This window comes from Podarcis tiliguerta, assembly GCF_965153285.1.
Source record: "Podarcis tiliguerta genome assembly, chromosome: 5".
Lineage (NCBI taxonomy): Eukaryota > Metazoa > Chordata > Lepidosauria > Squamata > Lacertidae > Podarcis > Podarcis tiliguerta.
The window spans coordinates 50,307,339-50,332,125 of record NC_139538.1 but is presented as its reverse complement, the minus strand read 5'-3'; the positions used below and the strand labels follow the sequence as shown (position 1 = coordinate 50,332,125).

General features: G+C 40.0%; 2 protein-coding genes and 1 long non-coding RNA gene across 6 annotated transcripts in view; 2 read left to right on the top strand and 1 right to left on the bottom strand.

The window, feature by feature from the left end:
- CCDC172 (coiled-coil domain containing 172) overlaps positions 1-7,812 on the bottom strand; it is a 53,355-nt gene extending 45,543 nt beyond the window's left edge. For 3 of the 4 annotated variants that reach the window (XM_083441139.1, XM_083441137.1, XM_083441138.1), the window contains exons 1-4: positions 7,519-7,812; positions 6,423-6,508; positions 3,481-3,597; positions 1,603-1,768 (exon numbers count right to left, since the gene is read on the bottom strand). In XM_083441139.1, the coding sequence (XP_083297265.1) occupies positions 1,603-1,768; positions 3,481-3,597; positions 6,423-6,508; positions 7,519-7,597 (448 nt within the window). In that variant the 5' untranslated portion in view covers positions 7,598-7,812. Of the gene's footprint in view, positions 1-1,602; positions 1,769-3,480; positions 3,598-6,422; positions 6,509-7,124; positions 7,255-7,518 lie in introns of those variants that run through there. The other variant, XM_083441140.1, reaches the window with a different exon arrangement.
- Positions 1-24,787, top strand: part of LOC310677915 (uncharacterized protein) — a 116,461-nt gene that overhangs the window by 77,273 nt on the left and 14,401 nt on the right. The window lies entirely within an intron of this gene.
- On the top strand, positions 7,264-23,875 carry LOC310677916. Its single transcript, XR_014511514.1, has 3 exons — positions 7,264-7,386; positions 10,361-10,422; positions 22,795-23,875. It is a non-coding gene; the product is annotated as an uncharacterized lncRNA (long non-coding RNA).

Genomic DNA, 24,787 nt, shown 5'->3' with positions numbered 1-24,787 from the left:
CACCCATTATAACATATCTATATGAGCAACGGTTAACAAATGTGTTACCAATTCTGTATCCACGGGAAAAATTCATAGCCTTAACATATCCAGACAATACAACCAATGGGTCTACCATCAAACCATACCCTGCTATGAGTTTAATTTCATCTATTATAGTCTTCCTGAATATCACATTTCAGTTCTCGAATATCATTATGAAGCATAACAGTGTTTGATGCTCCACACCTTCAACATATATTAACTGCCCCACTGCATATACTGCTAAGTGCTGCAGGTGTTAAAAACAGGGAAATGCTAATTTATATTTTTTTAACCCATATCTTATAAATTTGTTCACATTTTTGTGAAATGTGTTGTCAAATCCTTTCCCATACTTCTGGAGTGTTTTGTCTTTGCTCTTAGCCTCAGTTAATTTTATATGTGTTTCTAATTATATCCAGTTATGTATGACGTTGCAGCTTGTTAGTGTAGGGGGGAAACATGTTGTGTTTGTCAGCTGAAATACAACTTTACTTGGTTTACAACAAGTAAGTGGGGCTGGCATAGCAGTAGAATGTGGCGTATTTTCCATCAGTCTTTGTTGTTGGAATGCTGGTTGCCATCAGTCAGTTGTGAAGCAACTAATATATGTTGGCCATCATTAGACCTTGATGTGGTGCAAACCAGGTATCTGGGGGCCCCTGGGCAAATGAGGGGCGGGACTGATGCAAGGCCTGGCCCCTGCAAGCTAGGGATCTAATTGGGCCATAATGCAGTGTGTGCATGTTCCATATTTCATTGCCTTGAGCAATGTGACATGTAATATAATTTCCAAAGTAGTATCTTACTGGCTGCATACTGTCACATACTCTTGCTTAAGGAAGCAATGGTCAGCTACAGGGGGCTAAGCAGTTACAGTGGCTTTTGAATTGCAGGAATAGATTTGGCAGCAGATCCCAAAGCAACAACAGTGGCAGATTCTACAACTGTATTTTTGTGATTGTTTGCTGCCTTGGACTCGTATGTGAGGACAGACAGAGTATTATAATGTAGAAGGAGAAGACGTAGTCTTGGGGGGGACACAGTATTTTGTGCATTTGTTAGAAAAGATAAACTATAGAAGTTAAGCTTTTGATTTGCTAGCAACACATGTAATTACAGTTCATGGATGAATAATGCAAAGGCATTTTTAATTCAGTGTTATCTATGCTAGCTAAAGCTCAAACTGGCTTGCAATAAATATTTGCAACGTCTGATGTTTATTAGTGAAAAACAGATAACTGTATACAGCAACTATTCTCTTCAATCTTTAGCAGTGACTCATGGATGGGATTGCGACTGGGGCAAGGGCAGGTAAGAGTCTTATCTCTGACCTCCTGTCGTGTTCAGCAATCTTAATATGTTAGAGTACCATGCAGTTAATGTTCCCTGCAACAAGGAACATGCTTGGTGCTCCAAGTATAGCATGCTGTTCTTCACTCTAGGAAAATCATTACCTTACAATTTAATAGGACTTTTCAGCTTGGAAGAAAATTGTGAAATTGTAGTGTCATGGAATTGCAACATAGCCATTTATATTCTTAGATAGTCCAAGATAAAATAATTAAATTCAAGACATACCATTTCTCAAAACATTTTCTTTTTCCTCTAATTCACATATTTCAGCCTTGACTCTTTTTTTAATTAAAAGCTCCCTTTTGGATGTTAACCCATATTCACTGTTGAACTCTGTAATTTCCTTCAAAAATCTCTCATCTTCTATGGCAATTTTTTTCTTTGTACCCATCTAATGATAACATAAAATAAAGTAACACAAAAAAGAAAGAAATAAAAAGAAAGAAAGAAGACTTTGTTAAAATACAATAGAAAACTATATATGAAAACTATATATGAAAATTATATATGAATATATGTTTAGAGTCATGTAAAAGACTACCTGTTATTTATTCTAAGTATTTAGAATCAACCCAGGGTGCAAATATGCAAAATGTAAACCACATTAAACAATAAAATCAAAACAATATAAAATAAAGCACAGATTTCAATTACAAACAAAACCACCAATAGCAACAAAAATTCAAATGCCCAATGTATGTTTGATTAAAGACATATGTTTGATGTTCGATTTGACTACAGGAAATACAGGAACTTCTTCATTCACAAAGATTTTTTTGTGAACACAGACGTTGTATATATTCACTCTGAACGCGCTATGGAAATGAATGAAACATGCATTTTCCTAATATCTACTATAACGTGTTCGCTTACGCAGGGCTTGAAGACTCTGAAGTCTCCCTCCAATAATGCCTTTATCTGAATATTTCAGTGTCATGTTCCTGTCTGTGAACTTTTTCTATAATTAAGCATACTTAATGTAAGGTATTTGTCTTGCCTTCCACCAACATGGTCTGAAAAGCTCATTCTGTTATGATCTCAGCTGCTCCTGCCAATCAGGTGGTGTTATGAGGTGTTCTGTAGACTCTTGCAAGAAGCACATGACTAATCAAAACATGAATTTGTGGATTCCCTTCTTATTTTTTTTTGTAACATATATGGCATGAAGACAGTGCATTGATTTCTGTGCAGTGCTTGGGTGTTCTTTTTGACACAGCCATACTGGCCCTGAAAGTTGCCAGAGAGCAAAGAGCTGCTAGAAGCTTCATTTTACAGACTGCAAATGGAGGTTTTGGCCTCTTGTGATGAAGAAGGGCCGAAAAGGTGTAAAGCAAGGTGCTTTCTGATTGAAAAGAAATAGATGTTTAATGTTAAGAAGATATTTGAAATTTAACAGTGGAAACTTATACATATCTACTCACTGAGTAAGTCTCATTGGGCTGCATTGGGCTTAGTCCTGCTTGGACCAAATCCTTAGTTAGTAAATATTAATAACTCTTGACAAATCTTAAGAAATTGAAAAAGGTGAGTTCTTTGGGGTCATCTGCGTTCCTAGTATCACTTTGTGTGCATGGATCTCCTCATTCTGCCCACCGAAAAGGCTGTCAGGCAGGACTCCTACTAACAGTAGCCGTTTGGAAAGCCACCATTCCAGAGGTATGGTGGAGCTGAGCCAGCCTGGGGTCTGCTAGATCTTGATCCAGCACCAGTGCTGTCAGTTGGCAGCACCAGTGTGGGCCCAATCAGTACACCAGCTGCAGGCTGACTCAGCTCAGAGAACATTTTTGCCTGCTGTTTGCCTTCTGCCCCAGAGGGCCTAAGGAATGAGGCTGTGAATGTATATGGTTGGGCCACTACAGAGATTTGGATTGTTCAGCTAGTTATCGCCAAAACCCACTGAAAGCTATGGGAGAACTTTGTTACAATGAACTTGTTCCGCTGCTTTCAACAGGTCATATTCAAAACAAACAAACCCTCAGCTGGACTGGGGACAAAGATCCTGGGCCTTTTGTGTTCAAATATCAGCTCATGTACAATTTAGCTAATGCTGGGTATCAAAAGGTTGAAGATTTCTGATCTAGAACAGTCTCACTGAGAACATACAAATGTTTCAAGCAAAATACTCTTCTGATTAAGAAGTTCAGCTTTCTGGCTTTCTAAGCCCTCTTCTCTTTTCTTCAAAAGCTCCAAGTCTAATAGCTTTCCAGATAGCAACTGAGCCTGTAAAAAAAAACAAATTTTAAAAAGAGTCGTTAAAAACACCCTGAGTGCATTTGTAGTTATACAAAGTTATTTTACATATGCAAGGCCTTTTGCATCAGAACTCTAGCAATATGAGGTCTTCAGAAACTGTATTCCTTATACTGTTCTGCGATTTAATTAACCATACATAAGCAGTAGTGGCTGGTTTCAAGGAGCAGCACCATGGAGTCACTCTCACCAAAGACAGCACTGGGATAGGGCAGGGTGGCAAAGAGGTTAGGGTTGTGCAGACACCCTTGTAGGCTCACCAGGTTCTGTCTGGACAGCTATGACCTAACCACTACATAGGTTTTGTTTCTAAAATTGTTTCTAAATTTAGAATTTGTTTCTAAATCAGGTTGTGGGTGCTCAGTTTTACTTGACCAAAGGGTTCCCTCACTACTGATACAAACTTGGCATTATTGCTGCCACCATCAGAAGCCAAAGCAATGGAGAACAACAGGGAATCTAAATTAAAAGTTTCCAATATTTTAACCTCTAGAAGAATACAGTGCCCCCAAATGTCCCTTAGGATATCCTCCTCATGTGACTGTAACCAAGGACTAAACTCTCAGAAGCACCTCCATCCTAAAAGAATTGCAACACAGGAGAGTTTTCTTCTCCCTTTCCTTCATTTATTCTTTACAGCAGCATAGTAATTAGGCTTGTTCAAATAGCAGAAAACAAAAACCCAAGCTGGGTCTTTTAAAAAAGGATTAAAGTTTGCTGAGTACATGTTTATATAACTACAAATTAACAAATGGAAAGTTCACAAGTTAATGGCAAGCTCTCCTCTTTCCTGCATTTGACATTCCCCCTCCCCTTCCCACCAACCTCTCCATTCTTACAAAGAGTCTGCTTATTTACCTTAGTAACTGAGAATTTACTTCCCCAGGCCACACTGAAGGATTTGGGGGTTGGGCACCTTAGTTATTCCCAATATCTGAGTCCTCAGGAGGGTAACCCAGATCAGCGATGTCGTGAGTATGACTAGGCAAACACTCCTGTTTGCATCTTATAGTTGCAAGTACAACCAATGCAGGCATGCACGCATGAGCCTTGAATAGGCTTGTCCTTACTTGCACCTCTCTCTTCTTCTACTAAGCACAGAATGGAGTATGTCACTCCTCCATATTGTGCAAAAGATAAAATTAACACCACTGCCTGAGGAGTACCCTGGATAATGTAGTTGCTCTTTTGCTGCTTTGCATGGGCATCCTCCATTCTCTGCTGAGCAGCAGAAGTGAGCCCACTTAAAACAATACAGGAGACCCTCTGCACCCAAGAAGAGTCATTGAAGACACATATCTACACAGTGATCTGTGCCTTCTAAGGCTCCTGCAATCAACTGTTCATGAAGTGGCTACCCCTTTCTGCAGGAATATTGGAAATAAAGAGTAAGCTGGTAGAGAAGAGATAGTGATCTCTCCTTCAGCCATCACATCCCACTGCAATACTGGCTGCTGAGAAAGGAGTTTTCTGGCTGGCCAGCCAGACCATTCAGTGGATCTTCAGTATGGGACTGCTCCCTAAACTACCTATTCAATATAGTCTTTAGAACAGCATTTTTGAAAAGGAAGCATTGAACCTTGAAAGGCAAAATGCTATAATTCAAGTTCTAATTACATGCTACCTAGTTTTTCAGAACACACCAAAAATTTATATTTCCTGGGAGCATTTCCTTGACCACAAGCAGTCTCTGTGAAATAGATGTCAAAACATCTTTGAACTCTGAGGTTCAGCTACATGAGGTTTTTTTGTTTTTTTGCTGTGCCCCTATATTTACAGATATGAGACTGTGCAAATTCCTAGACATATAAAAATGTGGAATAAAACTTATAGGAATTTGGAAAAGGAACTTATGTGAGTATCATTGCTCAGTGCTTAATATATATTACACTAGAAATCTCCAGAGAGACTGGCATAAGGTTACGTTTCTGTACTGGGGGGGAGATAAGTCATGCCAATTTTAATAGCGTTCAGTATTTATTTCATCCAGTGAAGGCAATGCATATTGGCTTTTCCTACACTTATAAGGTGTAGTCTTAAAAAAAACCTGATACTAACTAAACATGCAAGTTAATAGGCATTGACCTTCATGTAATTAATTCTATGGGTTTAAAGCTTTAATTGCTTTAGGAACGCTTTTCCAGTTTTCCTCATTAGTAATTCACAGTAATTGTTCCCTCACTTTCACAACCCTCTGTATCTACCATGGAAACCATAACTGTAAATTAGAATGAGTCAATAGCAAATTAGTGACATGAAAATAGAATTATGATTGTCATAAATTAGTTTTACAAGCAGCAACACAATGACTGTCATTGTGTAATCTGGCAGAAAGGACAATGGGGCTCCTGTTTTGTGACCTGGGTTTACTGCTGAGGCAGAGGTCACATAAAATACTCTATGTGATGTCAACCTAATACATACTTCTGCACAGCTCTGTAAATTCTGTCTTTCCATATTATATCTATTTGGCTTTTCCTACAAATTTGTGGTGTTCAGCAAAAAAGGCCTACTGGACAAGGTAGAAACATTGTGGGCTTTTTTCAAGTGGGAACTCCAGACAGTCCTAGAAACCAGGCAGCTGCTAGATTTGGTTTGAATTGCCCTCAAAATGTTATTCACTAAAATGACATAGTATTATTAAATAAATAAATTTCAATACCACCTTTCATCCGGGGATCACAGGACTGTTTACAATATAAACAAAACAAACAAAAGCAATACCCCCGAAAGTTTAAAAAGCAATAGATGGCCAATTTTCTTTAATCTATCATTCTAATTGCTATCCTCTGTACCTCTGATTCCAACTTTCTTTTTTCTCCATCCAGTTGTTCTGTGAGTTGTTTAGCTCTTTCATTAGCTAGGGTTATTTCCTGTTTAACTGCAACACAAAATGAACTTTTAGACACAAAGAAGATGTTTGTGCAAGCAGTATTATAAAATTTGCTGCAAAAGTAAAAAATAGGGCTGCAAAAGTTTCATTAGTGAGGGGCATTTTACAGTGGGAAATTCACTATTAAGTTGGAAGGTTGCATGTTTCTTTTATGTATTATGTATACCGCCTGAGAGTTAATTTTATTGTGTACTATTGTATATTCTAATTGATTACTAAATATTTGATTATTTGATTCAAGTTGTTTATTTTAAAGTCATATTTTATTATGACTTATTTGTATGGGATCAGACTGTTATAAGGTGAGCGATGTTTGCTGTATATTTTGTTGTTTTGTCAGCTTTTAATTGCCTTGTGCATATACAGAAAGGTGGTATACAAAGTAAAAGTGGAATGAAATAAGTCTGAAGTCAATGCCAAGAAGCCTCATATGAACTCAGTAAGCTGTTCTAGTTAGAAGTTATTTGTCGCTAGCCATAAAAAAGCTCATTTCCCAGAGTTTTGCTTCACTCAACTTCACTCAGTAAGAGTCTCACACAACTTTTCTAAAATCAAAAGAAGATAATCAGAGAAGGGGACACAATCCAAAGTTGTTTATACTTACTCAGAAGTGAGCCCCATAGTGTTTTGCACACCATTTAAATTGCCTATTTTGCATTTTTACTGTAACTCATGAATGCCCCAGGATGGGGTGAGAGGACAGCCCCTCCCCCCAAAAAACCCCATAATTCACTGGTTCTCAGTTTTCATTTAAAAAGCTCAAGTCTAGGATTCATAGAACTGGAGCTGTGAGAGAAAATGTCCAGGCGCTATTCCCGTTTTCGGGTGCTGTGAACACTTACTACGCAGAGTAACCCAGGATTGAGGTAGGCATTTAAAACAAAACAAAAAAACACAAGCACATTAGGTGGGTCGAGGGGATTAATTTGGTCCATTTAACGTGTGCCCAGATGGCAAGCGCTTGCTTCAAATTCCACAAGGATGGTGTGGCCACCAACCTTGGTGCATGAGACGTTGCATGCCCTCTACTTTTTGCTCCGTCAGGAAGATATACTGGAACAAGGAGCCTAGGTTCATTTTAGCTGTGTCTGCTGGAAAGGGAAAACGAGAGGTGCCCTTTTCAGCCAGAGCGCTGAGCTCAAATGTGAGGGAGCTTGCTTGAACGTGGCGCCTTGGCAACTACTATTTTGTTCCTTTGCTCCTCGCCCACACAGAACCACCCAGCTGCCTCCTCTTTCTTCCTGTGAGGCGGCTCTTTCCATAACAAGGGCTAAGCTGCTAGAAGTCTGGACAGAGCCACTTCACACTTCTGGCGGGGGTTACCTTTTATATTCCCTTCACCAAACCCCTCCCCCCAACAAATGCCCTGCATGAACTGAACTAGCACACGATGGAGAAAGTTTTATCATAGTTTCACACCTTGGTGTGTTAATTTATTTACATCCAGGAATTATTTTTTATGACGGGGGAGTATTCAAAAACATGGCCTTACATCTGCTGCTTTGAAGTGGTACAGTCAGCAATTCTCCCTGCTCTATTTACATTCTTATTTGCGAGGTTAGGTCTGTAGTGTATTTACAAAGTGTCGTAACCTTTTTTCTTTCTGAGGCTTCCGCTCATCTCAAGGTGGCTTACTTAAATTTAAGTCACAATAAAGATACAACAAAATACCAGGTTGTAGTTAAAAAAAGAAGTACTTTTTAAATAATTACTGATAGAAACGGTAGATGGCAAGCACTATCGAGGAATAGGCGTCCTATCTTATGTACAGCATATATTATCTCAAGAAGTACGGTTTTAATTTATTCTTTGCTTCCAATTGTCTGTTTTGCTCATATACAAATTAAACTGAGTAGTCAGCTGATAGGACTGCAGCCCTACATCCACTTACCTGGAAACAGGCATACTGTATATGGGATTGTAACTAAGGATGGGAGTGGCCCTATGCCCACTTGCTCAGAAGTTAGCACCATTGAGATCAATGGGATTTGCTTTTCAGTGCACTTGTATAGAGTTGCCCTGTAAGGCAGGAATTCTTTACACATTTAATTCAGAGTGAATGGCATAGAACAAAATGGAACTTATTTGTGAATAGACATAGGTTTGTGCTGCATAAATTATATGATCAATTTTAATTGAGTGAAAACACTAGTTAGAATAGTGCTTCAATTTAAAGAAAAGTGTGAGAAAAGGAATATGAACATGGGATTAATTCATGGTGGAGAGCACTTTTGTCTTTTTTTTTTTTCACCTGCTACCTACCTGCCTATCTTACTTGGAAGCAAAGCTTTCTCTTCTTTTTCTTTTTAAAATGTAGAACAAGCAAGGTAAGGGAAGGGTTTTGAAGGTGAACTTGTAGGATTTGTAGGAAACTATATATATATTTTAAAAAAACAGCAGTGAAGCTTTTCACCCTTAAAGGTCAAATGAAGAATATAGGCAAAAATGGAGCTTTAGGATGTCTTGATATACTTGAAAAAGATTGGCGTAAAATTAGGAGAGAGCATAATGGTACGCCTGGCTCAAGATGGAGGAGACATTTTCCAACATTTTCAAGATGATATTGCTAAGGGATCAACTGGTGCCTTGATCAAGCTGTGAAAAAGTTGCTCCTGCTGGGCTTGGTAGACACAGGAACAGCTTGTCAGTAAAATAAGATAGTTAAATATCTTTGGACTGCTTTAGACATTATTTTCACAGCACGATTGCTGTCAGAATGAAGCACCACATGGATCCCTTGTGTGTTGGAAGCAATGGTTTGTATTCAATGTACATCCTACTCAGAGTAGACCCATTCAAGTTAATAAACATAACTAAATGACATTCTTTTCAGTTGGAATAATAATAATAATACGCCGCTCATCTGACTGGGCCACTCTGGGCGACTTTCAAAAAATTAAAACATCAAACACAGTAAAACATCAGAAACTTCCCTGTACTGTACAGGGCTGCCATCAGATGTCTAATGAACCAGTCAGCAGAAGTCCTGTACAAAGATTACCTCTTGTACTTTCCCTCTGCTCACCCCAAAAATGGCTCTGGGGGGTGGGTGGTCCAGAGAACCCCTAGAATAGCATGCAGCAGGAGGAGAGGGAGGATTGTTTCATCTGACAAACTGAAATGCTTGTGCTTTGCGTAGTGCATCATTGAATTCCTCCCTCTACTTAGACCTTAGCTGAATAGAACCCCATATGTCCCCAGTACTGTGGTTCACACAGTTTCAACTACAGCAGCTAGTCACTCTATTTTCAGAGGAGGTAACTTTCTGGCATGCAAGAAACTGTTTAAGCCATGTGGGGAGTCACTTCACACAATAAACTGCCTGTGTTGAGCAGCATCTGTCTCATGGATGGGGAACCTATGCACTTCCAAATATTGTTTGACTCCAATCCTCATCAACCCCAGACAGCATAGTCCAGTGTGATGGGACCTATAGTATAACAACATTTGAAAGTCCTGTGTACTTCACTTCTTCAGTGGCTACCCAAACCACAAAATGAACTTTTAGACACAAAGAGGAAATATGTGCAAGCAGTGTTATAAAATGTGCTGCTTGTAGAAAGGTAGACTACATTTGAATCAGGGATCTCCTGATTCATGATTCCATATATATCTACAGTTTTAAGTTATGCATATCTTTGTTTTTAGTTCAGCAGGAATAATTATATATATATATAATGAAAAATATACGTAAAGGGTTGCAAATTGGTGGCCAAATAGTTTGGAAAACAGCATAGCTCAGGCTGTTAATGACAATTTTATTGTACAACTCAAAAATAAACAGCAAGATTTTTGTAAACATTTGCCTTGCCCAAAGAATGATTCAGTTTTATCTTGTAGGTTGCAAAAGTACCTCCATGCTACCATCTACATCTGAATCTGAATCAAAGAGCTGTAATCAGGTCATGTTTTTTCCTAATGTACTTTAGAACTCATAATTTACTTTTGCAGTCAGCCAATGTAAGCTTATGTTGTGTAACATCCTGTTTTCAGATAAACAATTAAAGCAGGTCAATGTGTAGATTATTACTAGGATAGTAATGGATTATTTCAAGGGCAATGTTTGATACTCATAGCGCCAAGTTCTAATGCAAACAAGCCCTTAAATCTTAATGTTTGAGAAGATAATGCATATCTCTCAGAAATGCTAAGTATAGTAATATTATTACAGTAACATTTGCTTCCTTTCATATTCTTTCACATCACCTAGTTTTGTTATATAATTCTTGCAAATGTTATTACTTAAAACTTACGCATTAGGCCTTTTTACCAATCCAGTCCAATAAATAAATGCCATTTCCCCCTTTGTTCATTGGAGCAAATGCCTCTCTTCCCATATTTCTGTTTCGTGGAACTCCTACTCAGATCCAGTGTACCTGCCAAAACAGATTTCTAAACTGAAATGGATTCATAAATATTTGCAGAGTGTGTATATTGCTTTAGGACTAGGCTTATGTACTCAGCACAATTGTATGAGTGATCCCTGTAGACGATTGAGAATTATTACATGCCCAGTGTCTGATAGTTCCAGCATTTATTATATTTCATCTATGAGTTTGGCCTCATCATCAGCCTAACAAAGACCAACATCCTGGGTCAGTATGTTGTTGGCACTCCACACACCAGCATTGGTGACCATGTGCTTGAGTTGGTAGATGATTTTGTCAACCTGGATTCCATCATAATCAGCAACCTCTCCATTGACATTGAGCTGGACAAACGTATTCGCAAGGTGGCTACGAAAATGGCTCACTTCACCAAAATGCTAATGTCTAATATAAAGATGAAGGTTTACCAGGCTTGTATCTTGAGCATGCTGCTTTATGGAAGTGAGTCATGGGCAACTTACACATGACAGGAGCAATGCATCAATGCCTTCCATATGTGCTGTGTCAGGAAGATTTTGGGCATCACATGGCAGGACAGAGTCTCAAACAAAGATGCGCTCTCCCAAGCCCATATTCCCAGCATGTTTGCACTTCTATCTTAGAGATGTCCATGCTGGCTTGGAAGATGGCAGGATCCCCAAGGACATGCTTTATGGAGGCCTGGTCTCAGGTGCTAGGTCTGTTGGCAGACCAGCTCTGTGTTACAAAGATGTCTGCAAACGTAACATGAAGGCTGGCAACATTAACCCTGCCATATGGGAATCCCTTGCAGACGATTGCAGTACCTGGATACAGACAGTCAGGTTGTGTATCCACAGCAGTGACCAGAGGAGGAATGACTGCTGGGAGGAGCACAGAGAGAAGAGATGCCATGGTGCACTTGTAGTAGTAGCAAAACTGGACGCTGTCATCTGCCCCACCTGCAATAAAGCCTATCTGTCCCATATCAGTCTCTACAGCCACAACAGGTGTTGTAACTTTCCAGTGGTTTGGCTTTACCCCCAAAGGGGCATTGTTCCATTGTCTCCCGAGACAGGCATGTGCCAAGAACAACAACAAGGGGGTCAGAGCTTCCATTCAGCCATTGTCAGCCATGCTTGAAAACTGCTCAGCCAACTATGGGTAACTGCTCTAGAAATCTGCAGCTTGCCAATACGTAAGAACAGTAGCATCTGAACAACTGCCCACTGCTGCATAGTGTTATCTTTAGAAGGCCCATGTGTGTCAAAGATATCCTAAACACTTGGCACATTTGAAAAGTACACAGCCAAACACAGAAAGGACCAAAATATGGATAAATTTAAAAAAGGAAGGGAGTGGCTTTATCTACACATAATGCTAAATAAATCTATGGCTTTAGCCTTAGAGTGTATGAGAAAGTGAGAAATGAGTGGTGCACACAGAGAAAAATCAAAGGTGCTTTGTTCCTCTCCCATTTTTGTCCTGCTACCGCAGATATGCAGATGACACAACCTTGATGGCAGAAAGTGAGGAGGAATTAAAGAACGTTTTAATGAGGGTGAAAGAGGAGAGTGCAAAATATGGTTTGAAGCTCAACATCAAAAAAAGATGATCATGGCCACTGGTCCCATCACCTCCTGGCAAATAGAAGGGGAGGAAATGGAGGCAGTGAGAGATTTTACTTTCTTGGGCTCCATGATCAATGCAGATGGTGACAGCAGCCACGAAATTAAAAGATGCCTGCTTCTTGGGAGAAAAGCAATGACAAAACTAGACAGCATCTTAAAAAGTAGAAACATCACCTTGCCGACAAAAGTTCGTATAGTTAAAGCTATGGTTTTCTCAGTAGTGATGTATGGAAGTGAGAGCTGGACCATAAAGAAGGCTGATCACCGAAGAATTGATGCTTTTGAATTATGGTGCTGGAGGAGACGAAGAGTCGGACACGACTAAACAACAACAACTGGAACTTAACTGTGGTTAGGCTTCAAGTTACTTTTGAACCTTTGCTTGTGGTTTGTCTTCCCCAAAGAACAAAACTTGAATGCTGGTCATGGTTTCTTTGGATTAAGGCAAACACTGAAGCCAGCTTCAGTGTTCATTGTTCAGTGTTCAGGTTAAACACTAAACCAAACCATGACTTAGCTCCTAGTAGCATGGCAGCAGGAATGGGGGAAAAGCAAAGTGGCTGTGCTTTGCTCACTGTGCACTAGCATGCATTCTCATCCACACTAAGCCATATTTTGGTTTAGCATTACATGTGAACCAGGTCCCTGTCATCAATGATGTCTGGATTAGATTGGACAGTTCTAAACTTGGTTTATTGGGAGTTTGTTATGGGCAATTTCAGAAACAGATTAATTCGATGTACTGCAATATCCTACTACTCCCAGAATCAATGGTGCATTGCCAATGAATTTGATTGGCTGAAACCACAACTTAGTCCTTTGTTAGTAAATTTGTTTGTACTACAACATGCCACTGAATCAACTTGTTCCTTTGGACTGGAAATGAATTACTTTAAATTGCATTTTTTAGCTTCCCAGAAACTGCTGAACTCAGACAATTACAGCTGAGCTATATCCACTTTACTATAAGCTAGTGGGTTCCAAGTCCTTTAAATCTAAGGGTGCTTCCCACAAGAAGTAAATCTTTTTTTAAAGTCACTAGTCTCTGTGTTAATAACATCCTCACTGATATTGCAAGTGTCCAAAAATTAAGTCTTTTTTCATTTCTTAGTACAGAAGAGTCTCATTTCTTTATGACATGAACAAGGTAGTGATTGGCAACCAATAATTTTCGTCTTTAATTTAAATTATTGCTTTCTATTACTCTTCATTTCTGGAAAACTATCATTTGGATTTTTAAAAAAGCTTCCTATATTTCATGCTGTATTAACCATTTTTCATAAGGTTTTTTTAAAAGTTATTAGCAATAAAAAGGCATGCTTACATCCCTATTTTTACTTTATTTACTTAAAAGTAAAGCAGAATAATTTCAATAGAAGGAAGATCTAGGTCAGGGTTAGCTTACATGGTGTCCTCCAGATGTTTTGACTACTATCAGGTCCAGCCAGAATGGCCAATGGTAAGAGATTATGGAAGTCCAAATTATTTGGAAGACACCATCTTTGCTACCCCTGGTCTAGGTGAATGTGCTGAGTCTCACAACTTCATGACAGAACAACATGCTCTGTCTCTACCTTATATCTTCTCTTTGCAAATGAGGACAAGAAAGTGAATTTGTGAGGAAATTTGTGGGTGAGGGGAGAGCTTTTGGTCCTTCCTTTTGGCCATCACTTCTTCCTTCAACTCCCCTGGCAGAAAAGTCCTCCACCCACACATGGAAGGGTTTTAGATCCATGCTTCATTTACTTGCCACAGCACTCTCAGGTGTATTTAGGATCACTGCCTTTTTGGAATTAATCAGCATGGAAATTAATGGTACTTATTTCTAAGCAAATTGAAGGGCTCACAGGTAATATTAAACCATGCTTAACATTATGAGGATGAGTCACAGTACTTGTGTACTTCCCCATTCCCTTACCTCCTCCGCTGTGGCCATGAAGAGAGATCAGAAACTTGCAATACCATTTTAGATTAACAACAGTTTAGCATTATGGCTGAGCTCTAAACTGTGGTAAAGCTTGTTTCAGAAAACCATAGTTATAAATAAGCACAGTTTGTCCAAATTCAGATGATATATGGAACTGTGTTTGATTTAAACAGAGACGAAAGCTTCTAAACTAGCGTCCATGCTTGGACGGCAGGCAGTGGAGTGTGTGATCTTAGGGCCCCTTCGCTTCATTCTTGTAGAATTAAATTATGCTTTGTCTAAACTATGGCTTAGCATTACATCTGAACCAGCCTAGTGTATTTACTATCAGAACACCAGATTGTTTAAAATAGCACAACCAAACAAGGTACAAAATAATGTATTGTTGCAAGTGAATATTTTATTCAGCTTGGCTAAAATGGAAAATTGTATTTATACTTCTAGAAGCTGTGATATGGCTTTGTAATAATTGTGTCAGATTATATGGAAATTTATGTCTGTTGCAATTCGAGTGATTGATGTGAAATGTCAGTGAATAACTTGTCTCATTGTGCTTTTCCATATTAAGAGGCTGTTCAGTGTTTCAAGATTAAGGGAAATGGAATGACTTTGTTAAGTAGTAAACTGATATTTTTTGACATTTAAAAAAATCTATATGGTTTCAAAACATTTAACACTTGAATAACTTGATGAATGTCTCTGAAAATCACTGGGAAGTGCACCTACCATTTTAGTTTTGCTTCAGAATGAATTAGACTCCTTAGCATTTCTCTAGGAGGTAAACAACTTTTCAGCAGATGTTTTTTGTTAAGGGAAGCAGCTCTTTGTATTTTGATATCTCAATTTCTGTCTTGCATCCAGGATTTTATATAATTCCATCTGTGGGAAAATACGTTGGCTCTCTTCCTCTGTAGGTTATTATAAAAGTGAGGATTTTTGAAAACCCTTGAGTTTTCTGTCTATTGTGTTTGTTCGTAATCACACTAACACCTGTTTTATTACTGTTTGGCAACTGTGCTAAAAATGAATAGACACCCACGAATATAACTACAGTATGTTCACAATAAGCCCCTTGATATTTGACTCATTTTCCCCTGTTGATGCGTTGAATAGCTGGGCTGTGCCATAATTGGCCAGGTTAAAAGGTGGCAACCCTATTGTGTATGCGTGTGTGAGAAATGAGCACTGTGTGTGTCTGAAATATTTTGCAGCTTCTCCTCTGTTTAAATTAACAATGTACCTTTCTAATACGTTGCCCTATTTTGTTTACCACCTACTACCTCGGGTATCAGCCCTTTTCACACAGCTTGAAGTGAGTGCATGGAAAGGAGGGTGTTGGGATTGCACCCGCCAGCCCCACCCTTAAGTACCATGTATTTTGTCTGTACAAGGGCTTGTGCACCTGAAATCAGTAAGTTTTGTATGTGAGAGATCTCTACTTGTCATTTTTGCAGGGTGCAGTTTTTACCTTGCAGTCTACACTCATTAAGATGAATATGCACAGTAGTGTTGGATTGGTGGGGAAGTGGTTGCAGGGGAGACAAAAGGGGGCACATGCCCTAGGTGGCAGGTTTGGGTGGAGCAGCAAAATCAGAGGCTATTATTTGGATCTGTCCAATAGCCTTCCCTTTTGGGTGTGCCTTTGCGCCGAATTAACAACACTGCTAAGGAGTCCCATTAAATGGGGTTTTGACTATGTACAAGACCACTCCAAGGGTGAGGAAAGAAAAGCAAGATGCCCAGTGGGTGACCTGTTCTGAAATATGTTCCCCACTTTAAAACAATAAGGCTGGCCCTTAAAGCCTCCAGGTGGTACATTTGTTGTCCTGCTGTCTGTGAGGTGTGGTGGTTCCCCCAGACTGCCAGATCTGCTGGGGACTTGTGGATAAAGTCTCTGCAATCCCAAGGAGAGATAAGAAACCATTGTAGTCACCAGTGCTGTCTAGATGTCTGATCTCACAGAACCCAACCAAGGGCTATTTGAATTAGCCTTGGCAATATTTAGAACCAGATCCACCAACTGCTCATTTGCTCCTGCCTCTGAAGGCCTGTGTGGGTCCTGGATGGAGACAGAGAGATGATTGCACAGTGTCTGGAATATCACAGTTCTTCCTCCCCTGTCTCTCCCACCCCCTTGTGTCCACCCAAATGAGCAGTGGTGCTGTCAAGGCAGGATTTTGGGGCAGATGTCCAGGGTTCCATTGAACAGGATGAACAGGACGCCCCCCAACACAGCAGGACTGCCTTACCAATGTTTTAAAGTAAACAAAGGAATATACTGTAGTTAAGAGCAGTAGACTCGTAATCTGGTGAACTGGGTTCGCGTCTCCACTCCTCCACATGCAGCTGCTGGGTGACCTTGGGCTAGTCACACTTCTCTGAAGTCTCTCAGCCCCACTCACCTCACAGAGTGTTTGTTGGGGGGGGGGGAGGAAAGGAGAATGTTAGCCACTTTGAGACTCCTTCAGGTAGTGATAAAGCGGGATATCAAATCCAAACTCTTCTTCTTCAAACTCTTCTAAAAGGTGTCAAGGGTGAAGGAGTAGGCAGATGTATAAGGTGACATGACTGGGGGTCTCCCGAGAGCAGGAGGCCTGCCTTGCCACATTCTGAAGTGAAATAATACACATTACTTTCCAAAGAACTCCCACACACCTCACAAAGCTATGAAGTCCAAGTCACCTAAATGCACATTTTTAGGAACGAGGGGAAAAATTCAAAATCCCCATCTAGCATTACATTTAAAATGACACACTGCCAGCTGCTGCTAGTAAACCAAGGTACCATAAGCACAAATTCTGTTTGTGACCTATTTTTGGAAGGGCCCCCTTAGAAATTCCTTGGACAGCACACCACTTATCTTTTGGAATGAATGAGAAGGTCACCAGTGGTGAAATCATACAAATTCAAAACCCCACCTGGGTGAGGATGGCCCAGGAGTGTAAGGCTGCCAACCAAAAATAGATCTTACACTCTCTTGCCCTTGTATTTTCTTCTTCCTTCATGTGAATCAACCTCATAGAAAGCAGGAACAAGGCCATAACTTTTAAGCAGCTTTAAAAAACCCCACATATAATCCTGCTCCGATTTCAGATGAAAATGAGGGCACCACTAGCAAGCAGAGGAATTTTCAGTGAGACCACAGTGCACAGGAGCAGAGGTTTAATTATTCCCTCCCCAGCTACAATTCCAACAAAAATCACAGCTCTTTTCTAGGGCTGATGACAGAGGAAGGGGGATCATCACTGGGAAATGGTCAAATTTCCCCAGCACACTGCAGACCAGATGAAATCAGCGCATTCTGTACCTGGAATCTAACAAAAGAAAAGAAAACACCTTGCTGTGCTTCCTGGTGATGCTTTTAGCATTTCATCTTGGTGGTTTCTGGACTAGCCATCAAACCGATTCAATTCATGTTTAGAATCTGGGATATAGTTATCATAAGGCTTTGGTATGTACATATGGCGTCGACATGGCTTCGGCATTCTGTTGGTGGGACTGCCCCGAACATAACTCAAGAACAACGTTTTAATGCCTTTTGGTTTCAATACTAATTTCTGCTTTATTTTGAACAAGAAACAAATATTCTGAGATAGCAATGAATGCAATGTGACACTTCTTTGGGGGTTTTTTTTTTGCTGAATATCCTGAAATATGTGTCTGACTATTGTAATTTCCTTTTGCTGAATTGAACTATTGATACTGGAAGCATGACCTCTTTTGTGACAGTAGATCTTGACTGAAGAATGCTCCATTACCTCATTTGCACAGCATGGAAAGAAGAAAAATTGGACTATTCATTGGCAGTCATGGTGAATGAGAACAGGAACTAAATACATCTGGGCATTGAATGAAGCTGAAATGTATGGTTTATGGGTTCAGACCAGGTCAACTCCCAAAAAGAGCAATATTTTCTCTGGAGAAGACAGGCATCCCAATCCACAAATGGTGTAAGCTTTCAATGCAAGGGGACTGTAGGGCAGGGAGCCAAGAGGAAAGTGAAGCCATTGAAGAGGACTGGGTGAGGAGCCATGGATGACAAAAGATGATTTAGTGCTACTGGATTCTGGCCTAACCAGTTTGTGAGTTGCAATCTAATAGAGAGGTTTCCCTGAGCCAGGCTACAAAAAATATATATTGGGGGTTCATTAAAACCTGACTCAAAGGAGAGCTGATCTTTATAAGTCCCAGCTGGATCAAAACTTGAGCCAGAGAAGAATGGTTGACTTTCTCAACCCATCAGTTTACCCCTGTGGTACGTAATGGAGCAGTACTGCTTTCCAGCTCTTTAGCTACATGCAGGTAGAATGGGCCTCTTGCTACCTCTGAGAAGGTCATTTTTTCAAGCCCTCAGTTTGACAAGGAAAAATCACCAGAGCTCTTCCATATCTTTTTCAGAAGAATTTGTGTAAATTCTGAATCAATGTAAGGAGAGCTTTGGAAAGCACACCATCTTTAAAGTCTTCTTCTTGTGCTTTAATTCAATTTGACATTTGAATCCCTCCTAGAAATGTGTCCAGAAGGCAAGCCTTTCAAAAATCTGTTCAGCTCAAGGGTCTTTAAAAAATAATTTGTAAGTTCATACATTAGTATAGCTCTTTTCAAACAGTAAAAAAAGAAGACTCATCACCATATCACATGTTTAATATCATGTTAGTTAGAATTGTTATAAAATTAGATATTCAATTATAACATAGAGAAAAAAGCATAAGGTTTGATATGACCATGGCATTTTTTTTAATCCAAAAATGAATGAACAGGATTATTTCTTTATGCATTTATCACTTTGTGGGCTTTAATGACCTCCAGGTCCAGCTATTAGTGACTACCAGTGGCAGGGTAGTGGTGCTTTCCTGGCCTCCCATTGTTGACATTACTGCGGCTAATAACAGGACCTCAATCTTTGATTCTTACATACAAGCGTGGGTGACTGTGTCTTCATGGCTGAATTTCAGTAGTTTCTTTCAAATACAGGTCTCTGTTGGCACACATCATCACGCTCTATGCATAGGTGAAGCATCAGTTATGAGAAAAACATCACAGATAAAAACAAACAAGTATTATTTATCAGAATAAGCACTCTCACTATGGCCATTTGAGTCCATTTGATTGTCTGTTCTGCTTACTTATGTGAGACACATAGAAATAAATCTTGTTTTATCTCACTGGAAATACTTTATTTTGGTAGGGAGGAGGAATAGGAAAAGGAAACAAAATTGTAATGAACAACAAATGCTGTTTTCTTGTCCAATCATAGCACATCCTCATTCAGATTTCTGTACATAAAAATTACCTGTGTGTGACCTTCTCTTTAAATACAGTAATGTAGAAGATGGCACTATGCGATTAAAGTTTAAAATGTATATGTATTTATATTGGCTTTTGCCATACATCTGTATGAATGATTTTCTTTATCTGATAATAGCTACATTACCCATCTAATTACATCTCCCTCTCCCTCTTGTTTTTGATAAAAGAAGGCAGTTCTTAGACATTTCCATAACTGGATATTTAAAATTGAGGTTAGTGTTGTTTTTCATTGATATTGTCAAGTCGTTCAGGGTATTACAAAGAATAAAAGGAATGGTGTCCTTTTATTAAAGAACAAAGGCACCTTCACGTAACACCCACAAACCTGATCTCCACTATTATTCCACAGTGGCATACGTGAGCTGGCATTCTGTGGAAATTACTTCACCCTATAAAAGGAAAGCCATCTTGGATTTTGGGATGGTGAAGAGACAAATAGTATGTTTGACAGTCAGTTCTTATGTAGTGGGAAATCTTGGTACAGAGGTCCTCCAGGCCACCAGCAGCACGTACGCGTTGGAAGCTGCGTAAGCAATGCCATCCAGCCTGCACTCTTCTGCTGGCTGCTACTAATTTACCGTAATCCATAGGAAGTGCAGTGAGGGAAGAAGGGATTCCCAGGACCACTGCTTGAGTAGCACATTTAATGGCTGCAGCTCAATGGAGATAACAAATTGGGTGCACTTGTCCATCATTACAATTTCTTCTTCACAGAACTCCTTAGACTACTTTGCAGAACAGGGGGACTGTGACGAAAATGGACTCTGTTTATTTGGATTCTGCTTTGATAGGAACTGTTGTTTATTATAAGGGAATGCATCTCCTACTTGGCTGTAGGGGAATTATAGGTTTAATGTGCTATACCTGACCTACCCTGAGGCTCAGTTCAGAAGGCAGTAGAACTTCATGGTGGATGTGAGAGATGGCACCTCTCTTGTCTGAGGGTGGTAAAATTAAAAGGCTCCTAGGCTTCTCGTCATCTGTAACCGCCAATTCTTTTCCTAGAATACTCTTTGAGAAATGCTGCTTTAGTTACTGATCCATAATGGAACCTTTCCTCTTATCTGATAACTGCAAAGTTTATCCAGGAGTCTGTGGCGAGGGATTTTATCGAAAGCTTTTTGAAAGTCTAAGTACACAATGTAGACTGGATTAGAGCTATCATATGCTTGTTGATGCTCTGCAAAGAATTCTAAAAGGTTATTGAGGTAGGACTTACCCTTGTAGAAGCCAAGCTGGTTCTGTTTTAGCAAGACTACTTTTTTCAAAAAAAGAAAATACGACAGATATAAAGCTGTAAAGTAAATCAACGAATACTCCTCCTAAACAATTCAGTCACAACTGGAAAAGTAAACAAACAGAAACATAGGTAAAGTAGAATCCGAACATGCACTGAACTAACACATGAATGAATAAATGAAAGATCCATCTCATTTAAAGCACTTCCAATGAACATTTAAAGCACATGACATATCCCAAAGAATCCTGGGTATCAGACGTGCTGCCTTGCCCCCATGACAGTGAGTGCCCGGGGCTTGCTGACATCACCATGGTGTGTGCATATGCTGACATGACGTTGGCACACCCTGCAGCGTGCTGACATCACACATGTGGCGGGAATGTGCGCACGCCGCCAAATCGAACCTTTGAGGTCCTGGCCCCTTCATAAAAAAATTGTGGGTGCCCAGACACCCAGGGCCCTGCATAGTTGGCGCCTTTGCTGGGAATTGTAGTTTTCTCCTGACAGAGCTGCAGTCTCCAGCATCCTTCACAAACTACAGTCCCCAGGGTTCTTTGGGGGACGTCATGTGCTTTAAATGTGATTTGGACATGCGTTAAATGTGTGGTGTAGACCTGCCGTTAATCATAATTAAAAATTGGATTAACCATAAATCTTGCAGTAAAGCAGGCATGGGGAATCCCTGGCCCACAGACCCAATTAGGCCTTGTCGGGGCCCAGTTGTGGCCTGCAAGGCCATTTCCACAAGGCTACACCCACCTTCTCCACACCTCGCAGCATATAGTCTCTTGAATCCTTCATCCTGCCATTTCTTCCTATCTTTCAGAGTAATCAGGGCTTGTTCTTCATTATGCCTGACAATTCCATCTTTAACAATGCTTTCCACAAGTTTCCCAAGAACAGATGTTAACCTAACAGCCATGTAATTTCCCAGATCCTCCCAGGGTCCCTTTTTGAGAAAAATTGTGTTGCATTGGCCACATTCCTGTCCTCAGGAATGGTTGATTGAGTAGTTATTAGCAGCTCCACAGGACTTGAAATACTGGATAATATTGCGTGTGTGATCCCATTTCCTCAAACACATATGCAGCAGAAAGGAAACAGATGTCATCCGTTTACAAATGCCAAATTGTGCAACACCACATGTATCCATAATGCAAGAGGTTTTGAAATAGCATGAATACACTGCTAAAGCAAGCTGATCATATGAAAACTCAAGTTTTAAACTCTATAATGAGATTGGCCAACCTTTTTCCCTGACAGGGGGAATATATATTGGTGCCTATATTGCCCGGAGCCAGAGCTTAAGTCAAAAGTGTTCTGGATTGCTCCTTTTGTGGTGGAATTACACTGAAAGGAGAGAGGGACAAAACTCTTGGACATAAAAAGCCCTGGAAAATGCTATAATACAAGAAAGCTTCCCCCTCCTCATGGACCATCTAGGCCTTATGGATCACTGCAACTCATGAGGCTGTCTCCATGTAAGGCATCTTCACAAAGATTAAAGCAGCTCTCTGAGTCACTTGAGAATGCAAACGTTAAACTTACATTGTCCAGAAATGCTCATGTAAATTTAAAAATGTCCCTCACATTCTGTCAAACGATAACAATCAGATGATAACATAAATAACAAAAGAAAAGCTTCATGTATGAAACCATGTACAGTCCCACATCACCAGTGGTGTCTGTGGGATATTCCCTTCTACATAATGAGGACTTCCTCACTCAAGTAGGTAGATAAGTTGATTTTTTGTAGAAATGTAAGACTGTTTTTTAAAAATAGTTTTTGTTTTTTATTCTTTTGGGTGGGCATATTTCAGTCAACCAGATGTCAATGCAAAAGAGGTTCTCTTCGAATTTAAAGAATCTGAGCCCAGGAATTTCTGTTTTAAGTACCAGAATGGAACATCTGCATAACAATCGACTCCGGGTCGTCATCGCCCCCCCCCCCCGGACTACTTTCTTCATTTCAGCAGTATAATTTTGGGGTAGGGTGGGAGTGGGGTAGTTGTTGGGATTGTTTAAAAAAACTGAGAGTCGGAAATCCTTGTTGATCTACTTCAAATCACCCCAAGATCTACCAGTAGATACTGAGCTACCTTCTGGCCACCCTTGCATCAAGAGGGCAAAGTATAACAATACTGAACACATTTCATTAGTAATATATCTGACCTCTAGCAGTCTCTGAAGCTGAGCTCCTTCCTGAAGTGCAGATTTATTGCTATGCGCTTCTTCAGGGCCTGGCCCAAGGAGTATTTTCCCACACACTTTACATAGCAAAATAAATTATGAAAAACATATACCGTTTATCATTTCTTGAAATTTCATTCTGAATATAAGCCACATTTTTTCCTCCCCCCAAATTTGGGCCGTGAAAAGTTAAAGTGTGGCTTATATTCGCAACCTTACCATGCCCTCCCCCCCAAGGAAGCAGCCCGGGAGCACATGGCCATAGTGTGCAGCCTGCCCAGCACTCCCAAGCCTCCCCCGGCGCTGGCTTGGTGAGGTAGTGCCAGGAGTGCCATAATGCTGGGAGGTGGGCTGCACCCACAAATAAGCCTTGAATTTTAAAGACGTGGCTTATTTGCAGGTGTGTCTTATATTTGGGGCAATACGGTAGATTCAGAAATTGTGTCAGATCTCATCTGTGGCGGATTTCTTTAGCACTGTCTTTATGCAGCAATATAAAGGTTACATGAAGAGAACACAATCATTCGTGCAGGATATGTCATCTGTCTCCAAACTTGGCAACCCTCAAATAAAAAATATGGAGTGTTATGGTGAGATTAACAATGATGATGATACAAATATTGTTCTTGCCCTATTATATGTCACTAGAGTTGTGCAGTTTTCAAAAGGCAGTTGTTGACAGTTGGTTTGCATATATAAATACAATTGTATGGAAGCCTTGACTCTTATATAAATAGCACTGGTAATTGCACTGCTCGGTGAAGAGACTAAAAGAAGGGGAACTGGGATACTTTGTTAGCAAATTTGATTATTTACTCTGGTGTTATATCTACAGTTCACCCTGGAAGGTCCAAAACTTCAACCAGTATAAACATTGTACAAAGCACTTGCATGAATTTTAAGAGCTAGGTTTGGTTGCTTTACCCCTCCAGCCTCACTTTGTTCAAACCTCTGTCGTTGTTTAATACTGCCACTTTCCTGTGCCCTCCATCCCCTCCCCCACCCTGACTTCATGCAAATCCAGGATTGTGATGCAGCAGCACAAATCCTCCAACAGCAGCTGTGCAAAGACAGCCTTACAAGTTTATGTATATAGGTATGTGTGTGTGTGTGTGTATCCTAGATCCCTAGGTTACTTAGCACCAAACACAGCAATTATATCAGTAATGAATTTGTCCATCCATGTCAAATAATAAATACGTTTTAGTGATATAGGTATGTATGTATCAGGCTCAGAGTACCTATTTAGCATTCAACAGACTGACTTGCCTTCCAAGGTTTTGGCACGCTTTTCCCTTTCAAATTAATTTGTGTGTTAATCCCTTGCAAGAAATCAATTTGAGTCCAAAAGCTCATTAGTTTGAATATATATTTTTAATTAAAGTATGGTTAGCTTTGCTTTTTTAACTCCACCAATTTTCCCCCCCAAAGTGAGCAAGCATCTGGGCAGTAGAATAACAATGGGTTTGGGTTTGTTGTTCTTTGCTGCCACTCCCTTTTCTTCCAGTTGCCCCTCTGGTTTCTTAGTGGCAGTCGGAGATTGGAAGTGTTATCTCTAAGTGGGTGTGCTTGAATAATCCACATTCGGCTCCAGAATATGGCATGGATCCTAAGATGACTGTA